Source organism: Thermobia domestica, chromosome 1 (genome assembly GCF_964235325.1).
Source record: "Thermobia domestica chromosome 1, izTheDome1.hap1.1, whole genome shotgun sequence".
NCBI classification, from domain to species: Eukaryota; Metazoa; Arthropoda; class Insecta; order Zygentoma; family Lepismatidae; genus Thermobia; species Thermobia domestica.
The window spans coordinates 284,757,162-284,769,984 of NC_137454.1; the positions used below are offsets into that span (position 1 = coordinate 284,757,162).

Consider the following 12,823-nt stretch of genomic DNA (forward strand, 5'->3'; position numbering starts at 1 on the left):
TTGTTCTGTCACCATAGTCAATGAGAATTAACAACTTACTGTACGAATTGTAATAGGTAATGTACGAACACTTCTTTCGTCCAACGCAAGTGTAATGGTTTACTAAAGTGTATGCTATTTGTAAGTAAGTGTCTCATATTTTAGTATAAATTTCAGCATTGAAGCAAATGAGAATGCCGACTGATTTTGCTTTTCTTTCTGGCTCTTTGTCGAAAACAAAAGAGATAACTACGTCAATAAGATACAGGGGTTAAAAGGTAGTTCAGGTGGTGAGATCAATGCATGCATCTCACAGATTTCGGTGAATTAGATCTTGCTGTACTACGAACATAAACTAGTAGAGCTATTTTACTCGAAACGCAGAGCAGTGGTTCAGTGGTAGAGCGTCCACCTTTGGTCCGATCACAGTTCGCGTCAAATGAACTTTGTGGCGTACAAACACCGCGTGCGTGGGTTTTCTTGGGGTTCTCCCGTTTCCTCTCACTTTCTTCATTCCACCATTTCATTCATCTTTCGTCGTCACCGTCACCATTAGCCTAGTTGGCATATCCGTGGGACGTAATTCTTGATTTCATTTCATTTCGGAACGCAGACTATTGCAACATACGGTATTCTGCAGTTGATAACTCTGTTGTGGAGAGATGTTTTGGTAGTAGTTTCACTTATGGCTACGACTCACTTAGCGTTTGTAAACCTGTAGCTATATCACTGTGTGGGGGGCACTAGGGGGCCAAGATTTTGAGCAAGGGGGCCTGGCCTCCCTGACCTTCCCTTGGCTCCGCCACTGGAGCTGTGGAACATTAAAATTCATTTTTTTCATGTTTTTGGCAGCGTGTAACTCCGAAAGGAAGCATTTTGTCTTATATTGGTGTCAGGAATCACCTCCCAATCGTCGGTATTGTTTTATATATATATATACACAGGCGTCAATTGTAATACTGGGTGCAACACCCTTATTTCATGTGGCTACGTACGTCAGCAAGTGAGAGCATCAATTACTCCTGTGAGAACAGTAAGCATCACTCTCACTTACTGACTATGTCGCCATAGAAATGAGGGTGTTTCACCCAGTATTAAGACTGACACCACTGTCTTGTCATAGTGTTCCCAACAAAAAGCATATTATCCTCGTTTTATCCCAAAATCTGGACTTGGGTTTTTTCTTCAGTGTATATGCAATTATTCAAAGACTTACAGTTAGTAATACGCATTGTGTTGATTTTTGGGTTAACTTGTTTTAGTTTAACGTCCCACGGTTATGCTAGGGCGGCTAAAGGAGACGTGGAGCTACTGATTATAGTGGAACCACTTTGGTCGTTCAACTGTACCCACACCGGGAATCGAACTTGGAACCACGCGAATTGTAGTTAAGCGTGCTGCTTACGGCTCTGCTGTAGTCTGCTTACGTCTCTGCGTGACATCATTGAAATGAGAGCAAAACGTAAATTAAATTAAATAAAAATAAATAAATATACTTCACATAAACTACTGCGAAGAGTAGTACGAAAAGTAAAACAAGATATTTGAAAAAAGAAACAAATTATTGCTTTGTCCTACTTAGATGAGTAACAATAACTCTATGGATTCCCAAAGCTGATTTCGTCGCCACCGAGGGTCGACATTTTCCCTAGCGTACAAAGAGATAGATCTGCAGTATTCATGACAATTTATTTAAATTATAGCACTAAATTCTTCAATTTCTTACGTATTATCCTTTCCATATTTCTCAGAGTAGAAATTTTGTAAGCCTGACTGGGTTTTTCGACGCTCTTATAGGTGAGGACCCCGGGACACTGTCTCAGTTGCTCCTGCCTAGTTACGGCTATGCATAGTAATGCATTACGACCTTACGATCTCGTATAAGAAACAGAATGTACTTAAATTGAGACGCGAACTATGCGAAATATCGGACTTTGAATCTAACTTGTTTGTTGATTTCAACCCAAGACCACACATAACAAAGGTGGGTGTCTTAGCTCCCACCACAAGTTTCAGGAAGTCCGTGTTATAAAGTGTAAATTAAATACGTATATATGAAACGCTAATAAAGCATTTGATCAATTAGAAACAAAATATATTGTAGTAATAATTTACCATATTTGTTAAGATCATGAAAGTTATATTCTGTTTTTGAAATGACAGTCAAAGAAGAATGTATTGGACAATAAATGAGGTATTGTAAAATTTCAATTTCGGTCCGATTTAATACTTTCGAGCTGCTATGTGTTGTGTTATCCGTTAGGAGGTATTGATCAATTCTGATTCAAAGGAAGAAAATAAACTACTGTATAGTACTGGTGTTAATTTAATAGAGTTTAATTGTATAGGCAGTAGTAAGGCTATTTGAGACAAAGTCTATTGCTAGAAAGTGAAATATGGGTTACTATTAGGGTTTTATTCCAGATATGATATACCAACAGACATGGGCGGCGGTTAGGGGGGCAAAGGGGGGCAGTTGCCCCCCACTTTTTTGAAATTACCCATTAATGTATATAGTTTCATTTGGAAATATAAAGTTTTGTATGTATTATTGGTTCATAGAATAAAAATGGTGCCATAAAATATTTGTCGTTCCATGAGTACGTATTGGTTGTCTTCCCGTGGAATTAAGAAAGCTACGGGAATTGCGTTTGAACTGCTACTAAAAATGGACCAAAAATTAACCTATTGGAGCGCCACAATTAGAGCGTACAGTAGAGCGTCGATTATCCGAAGTAATTGGGGGACATGGGTGTTCGGAAATTGGTTTGTTCGGATAATCGAACTGTACTGTACTGTACTGCACTGTACTGGACTGTACTTCTACAGCCAGTGCCAAACCGACAGAAGTGTGCTCATTGTTGAAACACAGAGACTGGCGGCTTGGCCGGTCAGCAGCGCCTTATGAAAGCCCCATTAGAAGCAATGTTCCGCCAGCGGTGGCTCAGTGCGGCGACTACTGTGGGAAACTTGGTTTGGAAGTGAGGGGGATGATGGACGGTAGGGTGGGAGAGTAACAGGTGCGAGCGAGTACACAGTTCGGTTAAGCGGTCGTTCGGTTGACCGACGTTCGGATAATCGACGCTCTACTGTACTTTAATTTCTTCTTGCGAGTTCTCGATATGTTAGTCAGCTGCTCTGGAACTAATTGAGATAACATTTCGCAAGAAAAGAAGTCCTTCACAAGTTATTCTTTAATTGCACAAAAATCGACAGTTCCTAAAATGTATTTTGTTCTTTCTAATAATAAGGAATATTTTGATTTGATTGTTTTTAGTTTAACATCCTGTTCAGCAGCGAAGTTATGTGAGATGTGGACTTAATTATCAACGTGGAGTCCGAACCACGTGAGCTTCCCCGGGGAATCGAACCCGGGTCTCCCACGTCAAAGGCGTTTATGCTAACCGCTTAGCCACGAAGGAGCTCAGTAAGGAATATTAATTTTGCAGTATAATATAGGAGTTTAGGGGTGTGCATATACAGTTTTGTATATACAATTCAATTTATTAAATTTAGCATAATTCTAGATTTTAGGATTATTTTGTATAACTGAAAAGTGGAGTCACTAAGTATTGCTGAGTTTTGATATATTCCAAGAAAGTAAAAACTGTACTTAATGGCAGCGAACATGTTTCGGGAAGCTGCAAAAGTATTTCTTTAAATGTCGTAGCATATGCTTGTAGTATTCACTGTCATTCTAAGAGTAATAACATATATAATAGCATGCGTGGAATTAAAAATAAGTTGTTCATTAATTTCCAGTTTCAATATAACTTTTGCAAAACAAGCCCCATTATTCATTACTATGATTATTTGATTAATATTATCCTTTCTGTTTATTTGTTTTGCAAATTTATTAAATATGCCTCTAATCTGATCACACAATTTTCCACACAGATATTCATGAGCAAGGAATCAAATCTCTTCTTACACCTTCGTTGTTTAAGAGTACAAAGGGCTAGTGTCTACTTGCGTTTCTCTTGTCAATTTACTTAATAAAATATGAAATACGATATACGGTATTTTAACTGAAAAAGATAGTATCCTATTAGTTATACAACCTTTCGTTAAACAAAGTGTTACAAGTAACCAGGAAAACTAACATTGATATCAAATATTCAGATCATGTCTTCCCCCCCCACACACACACACACTTTTAACGTCCAACCTCCGCCACTGCCCACAGATGACTGAACCTGGAACACACGCATGGAAAGCATTAGCGCTAGCAAATTAGCTATGAAGAGGTACAGCATACCATAATAGTCAAGAATGAAAGTAAAAAATAAGAAGCGGAAACGACAGACTGTACGATAATAATACTTTCACAATTTTAATTTCACACTATTTATTTCGAGACTTTCGAGACTTTCGAGACGAGACCGAGATTTGGTCCTCGAGACCGAGACCGAGATCGAGACAAGCATCTATTGACCGAGACGAGACCGAGACCGAGACGGCGATTTTTGACTCGAGACGAGACCGAGACCGAGACCGCTATTTATCAACCGAGACGAGACCGAGACTGTACAAAGTCTCGTCTCGTCTCGTCTCGATACCATCCCTAAGTAGCACTGAGGCTGATTTATTTGATACCATCTCGGTATTCACGGTGGTATCACATGATGTAATTAGTAAGAACGCCAGGGAAACGTTTAGAATGCTTCCACAATTTCTTTAAAAAGAGTCCTCTATCTATGTTCTGTACTATACTACTATGTAATACTACTATAAGTTTACTGTATGATATATATATAGATTTACCGTTGCAAATATCCTTAACTGGTGTGTCAACTGCTGTTCAAAATCAAGTTCCTTGGTCAGCGCAAGAGTACCATTTACCACTTGACTAGAAGCCAGTGTAAGCTGCTTTAGTTTGAAGAACGTGGACCCCTGTAATATAAGAAATAACTTAGTTGATACTACTTGCACATTATACAAATAAACATCAATATTTAAGCGATATATGAGTGAAGAAACAATGAAGATATACTAGTTAAGCTGTAGTAGTGTAGTATACGTACAAAACTATTTAACTCTAGTGATCCAGTTATTTCTCTCCAAAAATACACAATTCATCAGTTTATACACGTACTCTAGATAAAACGTTAAAACACTATCTAGAGGCAAGCATGTTAATGCTCGTACCTGAGAAGAGTATAACTGTTTCAACAATTTTGAGATATGTAGAATCGAAAGCGGTCAGTAGTAATATGAGGAGGATTTTTTTTCGTTCCCAACGAATGTTCACGACCAAGTATTAACTCCATTTAAAGCTACGAAATATATTGAATACATTTACAAATATTAAATAACAAATTATAATTTTTCCAATAGCAACTTTCCATGACGGAAATGTATTAAGTACTATTATTTTGTAAATGGCAATGAAACATTTACAAGATATTTCTATGAGTAAAGTACAGAAAAAAACAAGTATAGAAATCAGGAATTTTTATTAACTAATCACCATCATCATAATCATTGTTCGCAGGTCACTTGCTCCAACTGTGAAGCTTCCATGCTCCACGGTCTTCAGCTGTGATAGCTATTAAAATTAATAGCTATTAAAGTATATTGATAGCTATTAAAATTGCCTTTACTCAAAATTTGTTTTTGTTTCGTTGCTGTGTTAGACTATTAACAACTATGCCAATTATTGTACTTGCAACTATATAACTGCTATATAGTTGGAAATACCATATAGAATGGTTGTCGAGACCATCACAAGATTTATTAGGGTTATCCCAACAATATAAGATATGTTGCTTTAACCATACTTAAAATGTCAGAATGACTGCTGTAACGTATGCACTTGCTATGGCAACAATCTATTTGGTAACAATCTCACCATAAGCTTCGAACTCAAAAAGTATCTTAAGGGTGGTATTGTCTCTTTAAACACACTATAATGCTACAAGAGCAAGCGGAAAAGATGGTGTGACAACACTTGTAAGATTGTCATTATTTATAATTTTTTTTAAAGGTAAGGGATTAGGTTTGGAAAATTTCTTTAATCATCTATTTTGTTTATTTCATCATATTTGGTTTCATATTAAAACAAACTAATCCCGGCCATTAGAGGGTTACGCCCTCTCATTGGTAAAGGTTCAATACATGTTGGTGGTGCTAATTCATATACAATAGATGGTCTAAGTGCAGTGCAAAAGCAACAAGAAATTGAGAAAAAGCACTTAAAATTAGTCTGGAGAAATGAACAATATATACTACAGTGCAAGGTATTATAGTAATGGTGCACCATAATTAAAGAATAAACGTAATTGGGGATATCATATATAAACAGGTATTATAATGATATAAAGTGCATTGACGTCAGAATCACATTGGGAACATAGTTGAGACACATGAGGGTTAGATCTTCCGTCTCGGGGCGACTCGAGACTGATGTAAGACGTAATGATAGCCCAATGTTAGTGATGAGTGAAGAACATGTGTTAAAATGGAAAAATATGAGGTAGATGATCTCTGACGATATAAATGTCAAATATTGCTCTCTCTGCGGCGTCCAAATTTGTTGTCTGAACATAGAGCGTGGTGAGAATATTGAGACGGAGCAACTGTAAGGGCATCAACTCTCAACGTATTAAGATAGAGCGGATGAGTATTTGTAATGCGGGTTATGAATTTGGTTGGTTGGTTGTTTGTTGGTTGTTGCCAGCTAGCCGACGCTAGCTACTACCCGAAGAGGGTTACGCCCTCGGTAGAGAAAGAGAGGTTTAATATATTGTGCTGTTCAGGAAGCACTGGTTGGGATACGGATTGATACATAAACTTTATTGTTCAAATTGTGATTGTCATTATGGTCTTTAACCATAATCATGAGGTAAAGGAAATACATAAGCATCAGTGAAGGAAATGCATAACTGTAAAATGAAATGAGATGAGAAGATTAAATGAAGTGCGAAACTCACTACAACACATAGGTTCTGTAAGTTGAACAAATGCAGGTTATCTTCTCGCCTAGGGGCGGCGCTAGGCATCAATGAAGACAGAGGAGTCCTGTTAGTACAGAAGGTATTACTGTGCATATGATGGCCATATGTGAGGTAGATGAGCGCCTGTAGAGTATGGTCCGTAATAGGCGGTGTCAGGGTGGTCTGGAGGTAGAGTGTAACGGTATAGAGTAAAGAGTAATGAGAGCGGAGGGAAAAGAGCAGTAGCAAAGGAGATGCTTCGGGCGTGATCTTCAAAACTTTTCTGGAGAAGTGGATGATTGTTGTGCAGGCGCTGGTTGATGTATTTGGTTCGGAGTGCTTCTAAATGATACAAGATGTGTGGAAATGTAAGTCTGTCATAAAGATCTTGAGTGGAACTTGGTAATTTGATACGGAAAGCGATTCGCAAAGCATGACGTTCCAGGATGTGTAATTTCTCATAGTAGTGGATCGGAGCAGATATCCAAGCTGTAAATCCGTATGTGAGAATAGGACGGAGAAAGACCTTGTATGTGTTGAGAATTGTATGAGCATTGAGTCCCCAGGTAGTTCCAGCAAGACGTTTCGGGAGATTGAGGCGAGAGTAAACCTTCTTACAGATATCTTTTAGATGTGCTGTCCAGGTTAGATGCTGATCGAAAGTGACTCCAAGATATTTGACACTGCGAGTAGGGTTAAGCAATACATCTCGGACTGTGAGGTGCAGAAGTATTGGATTTCTGTGGACACGGGAACGATGCTTCGGAGCAAGAAAGAGAATTGCTTGAGTTTTTGCAGCGTTTATTTTTAGTCTCCAGTGAGAGCACCAGTCAACAAAGGCATTGATAGAATCCTGTAGAGCGAGATTGAGTTGGTGGATGGTTTTTCCTGTCGTAAAGAAAGTATTAACTCTAGCTGGAACAGCAGAAAAGTCGGAAACAAAGATAATATATGATAACGGCGACAAAGCCGATCCTAGGGGAATTCCGGAATGTAGGAAAATGGGAAATAAAAAACTGGAGTTAATACATAGATATGCCAGGCGACAAGAGAGAAAATTAAAAATGAATCTGATGTAAGCAATAGGCAAGCGGAGCTGTTTGAGTTTATAAATGAGAGCGGGATACCAGACCTTGTCAATGCCTTTTTGAGGTCAAACCGGACCAAACTTGATGGATTACCTGTGTTAAGATGATCATAGATGGAATTGGAAAGGCGAAGCAACTGATCATTTATGCTGAAAGAAGGTCTGAAACCAGCTTGTTCGAGTGGAATGACGTTGTGTAGTGCCAGGTACGAATGAAGACGTTTAACAATGATGCGTTCCAGTATTTTACTAAAGGTTGACGTTAGTTAAATAGGGCGGTACGAGCTGACAGAGGCAACAGGTTTATATAGTTTTAGGAACATTAAGGTTTTTGAAGTTTTCCAATCAGCCGGTATAAAGCTAGTGCGAAGAATAAATAGGAGACAAAGAAGATATAAGACTACGTACGGACTTCCTTTAATGTGTCGATATGTAATAGAGTCCATGAAAGGGGCTGTGTTACGTCTATGAGCTACCACTGAGGTTAGGTCAGAAATCGAGAACGGTGCAGTAAGAGGATTGTTTTCGGGTAAAGTGTAATGAACATTAGCCTGTAGATGAGGCGAATCCAGATTGAGGTTGTCGACTGGATAAGAACGATGTGGATATTCAGGTGCGAAAAGTTTAAAGATGTCCTGAAAATACCTGGCAAAAGCATTGGCTTTATCTTTGTCAGTATGAAGCGGAGTATTGTTGTCGATGAGAGGATATGTTGTATGAGTATTTTGACCTGTAAATTGCCGGAAACGTTTCCAATACTGAGTAGGATGTGAAAGAGAGCCGAGATTATTGCATGTTTTGACCCAGCAGCGCAACTTGTAAGCTTTAAGATAGTTGTGAACCGTTCGTTGCAATTGTCTGTGATGCTGAAGAGAGTCAAGGTTTCCAGTTGCAGCATAATCTCTATAAAACTGTAGGGATCGTTTTATCAGTGGTAAGTATTGAGGAGGTAAAGAGGGTCGAAAGTTTGAAACTGTTGATTTAGGGATGTATTTTTCTGTGGCGTTATGCATAACAGTGACGATAGAATCCAGAGCATGAGATAGGTCGGATTCAGTGGTCGGTGAAGGAAGATCATTAAGATGATTCTCAAGTTATGATCTCTAGGCATTCCATTATGAATTTGCTATACTCCTTGTATTCAGACCAGAAATATCTCCTAAGTAACAGTGTTAATCTACGTTGGTCATACCTTTTGGTTATAAGCAAAGCTTTATGAGATATTTTTTTAAAAAATATATAAACAACGGAAGATAAAACGTGTAATATTTCTTGTAGTCATTTTGAAAGTAAGGCAAGTCTTTACTTCGACTCAAACAGTGACTTTAATCGGTTCTTATAGGTTCAGTCACTTACTGGAACTGTTTCTGCGTGAGTCACTTGTTGGAACTGTTCGTGCTTTTGGTGTGACGCCTTAGTTCATTCCGGTATCCCGAGATATACCGAATTTCAGTGCGAGTACGTGGGTGTTTCCTCCCCACATATTTGCTCTGGCTATGGCCTCGCACATCATATGCCTGCAAACATAACGAATTTTTGTTCAAATAACAAGTTTCATTTCTCTAACATTCCAGGATTCCGAGATATAAAAATCTTTTCTTCCCTTCTAAGACATACATCAAAAACGCTTAAGTACATATCTAATTATTTCAAATGAAAAGTCCAAATACGAAATTCTATGCTACTAACCTTCAGAGGTTCCTAGATATCGACATGTTATTATAATAATTACAATCCCCACCCTCTTTCCTTTCCATTTCTTTTCTTTTCTTTTTTACTAAAACATCAAAAAACACTGAAACACATGTCAAATTATTTTCAATGAGAAATGCAAATACCAAATTTCAAGTCTCTAACCTTAAAGGATTGAACATATTAATACAATAATTGTAATCCCCACTTAACTTTTTCCCGCCCTTTTTCTTCCCTTCTGGGCCACATATCATAAAGACGTTAAAATACGTATCTAATTATTTTAAGTGAGGAGTCCAAATACCAAATTCCATGTTTCCAACCCTTTAAGTTTCCGAGATATAGGCATATTATTATACTAATTGCAATAATTGCAATTTCCACCCCTTTTCTTTACTTCCTATATCTTTCCTGCCTCTTCTAATTTAAATATCCAAAACACGCACGCGAGACGAGACGAGACGAAAAATGGAAAGTCTCGTCTCGTCTCGCAGCCTCAAATATTGGTCTCGTCTTGTCTCGCAAATGTGAAGTCTCGTCTCGCGTCTCGCATAAAATTTTAAGTCTGGCTCGCATATATTCTGGGTCAAAATTTTGCAATGTGTTATTCTATAGCTGTTAATGAATGATGGTGTGATATTCTGTCCGAAGGCAGGTATTTGACCTAAAAGTCCCTTGGCAAGGTGAATCCATGGTGGTTTGCCATTGCTTTCCATGGGATGAATGTTCATAACATCCTAAGAAGACGGAACCTAGAGTTCAACATGGTATCCGAACTTGTGTCCCCTCCGCTCCAAATTAAAAAAAAAAAAAGTTGTGCTGGAATTTGATTGCCGGAACATTAATTTTCGTCATATTAATAGCATAATTTACAGCAAAACCAGCATAAATTGTTGCTGTATCGAACATTGTTTTCCAGCTTAGAGGTCTCGAGCAATATTTGGCTCTTCCAAAATATCGTCGCCACAATCAACATTTACACGTTTTGGTCGTTTCCTTGAAGGGTGATTTTCCATTATAAAGATGTTTTTATACCACCCAAAGCGCTTGTAGACAACAAAGGAACTCCTCACACCACAATACGACCCAATTCTTTCGGTTCGTTCGCGCTTGTAGCAATGTTGCATTATCTCATTTTATCAACTTTCGCTTTGAACTTATATAGTGTTGCCAGATTTAGAAAATAAAATTACTGACAGATATAGGGCCATTCCAACCATCTCCCACCAAAACTATAGGGCCATCCTGCCAAACCAGTGTTTGAATTAAACTTCCGAACTATAGGTGGATGTTTTTGATAAATATATAGAAATAAAATACTTATTCCATGTAAAAATATCATCTTATTTCTGCGAGCCGGGCCGGGGATAACTTTGACGAGAGGGGATTTCCCCGCCATCCCCCAACATTAATCGCTAGTAGTAATGTGAAAAAGACAAAAACAACAGAAATATCACCTTTTGCAGCAATAGGGAGCTTATTCGCTTTTCAGACCAAAAACAGAAGTTCATGTATTCGTGCGCGCCCGCGTGTATGTGTTTGTGTCGCAAAATAAGTCCTAAATCGATGCTGTAATAAATTTCCAATTTACAAAGCTTTTCTTTTTTAGAAACTAAAGAAGGCTTTAATTCTGAAAATCAACCTTGAATAATAATAAATCTCATAAAATGGCAATTGCCCCAATCACTTTTTTGTTCCTGGAGGCATTAACGCTCAACTTAGAAAACTCAATAAATGTAAAATCACTAAATATACAATTAAATGTAATTCATAAATGTTGCGAGACTGCGAGAAGTCTCGCGAGACTTCTCGTGCGAGACTTAACCGAGTCTTTTCTAGCGTCTCGTCTCGCGTCTCGCATAAAATTTTCACTCTCGTCTCGTGTCTCGTCTCGCATTTGCGACACGAGACTTCTCGCGTCTCGCGTGCATCCCTACACTTAAACAAGTATCAAATTATTTTCAATGAGAAACCCAAATACCAAATTTGAAGTATCTAACGTCAAGGATTTCGGAGATATGGCCATTTTATTGAAATATTTTTTACCCCATTTCTCCCTTCCTCGTCGAATTTCTCAAAATTCTTCCTTAGTGGTATCACAGTTCCTATATACTGTCCAAATTTCAAGTTTCTACCTTAAGCGATTTGGCCTGAACAATGATCTGTCACTCACTCACTAAGTCATTCATGACTTTGCCCTTTTTATATAGAGAGATTTAAGATTTTATGGGAAAGCCATGGATTTTGTTCTAAGACCGACAATTTCTTAGAGATGTAATAGCTTTGCGGTAAACTTTAAGCAATCAACTGACTGATCTGCGTTTATATGTATTATGTAAAATACTGCTTATAATATTTATTTTGCTTGTAATAAAAAAAATAGAAATGATGACGAAAATTCAAAGACATCCATGATTTTAGCGTAATGCTGGAGGGGTTCAGACCATTGGATTAATCATAAGAGGCGTCTGTATAAAATAGACTACCTTAATTTCCAATGTGGGACAAAGAAAATATGCTGCATTACTATGCAGTTTTTCAACGTTATAACTCAATCTGAAAATATTATCATAGGTCTCACAAACAATCGAATTTTAATCGTAACTCGATTAATATGCAACAAAAGGCAGATCCATACTACTGACTTGAGATGAAAGTGGCATACTCGTAGTATGTTTAAAGATATACTAAAGCCTAAACGATGGGGTGTGCGCAACAGAGGTCTAATCCCGAAAAATGTGAAAATGAGATTTTGATGTCACATCTTGTCAATTAAATTGAATTGTTTTCCCAATATCTGAGTTAGATAAAATTCACCTAGTAAATTTTATATATATTTTATACATATGGATATTTTAGTTCTGGGTCTGAAAATAAGGCATAAAATATTCAAAACAGGAGTCCGAACCTGAACTTTGAAATTTCGGATCCGGATATCCGAGATCCGGATCCGTCTGGCTATCCCTATTATCCACCACAAAGTTCACTTGGCGCGAGCTGGGATCGAACCAGGGACTCCATGCACCAGTGTTGAACGCTCTACCACTGAGTCACCGTGGCTCCCAACGTAATAGCTAATTTTGAGGAAGGAGGTCACGTAATATTTTTGTTCTTACTATTACGAATTATG

At 38.0% G+C, this 12,823-nt stretch overlaps 1 protein-coding gene across 1 annotated transcript in view; it reads right to left on the reverse strand.

Annotated features, from left to right (window-relative positions):
• The window catches only part of LOC145661188 (cadherin-86C-like), a 458,587-nt gene that overhangs the window by 227,974 nt on the left and 217,790 nt on the right, over positions 1-12,823 (reverse strand). The window contains exon 5 of the mRNA XM_081726639.1: positions 4,744-4,872. Coding sequence (XP_081582765.1) covers positions 4,744-4,872 — 129 coding nt within the window. The remainder of the gene's footprint in view (positions 1-4,743; positions 4,873-12,823) is intronic.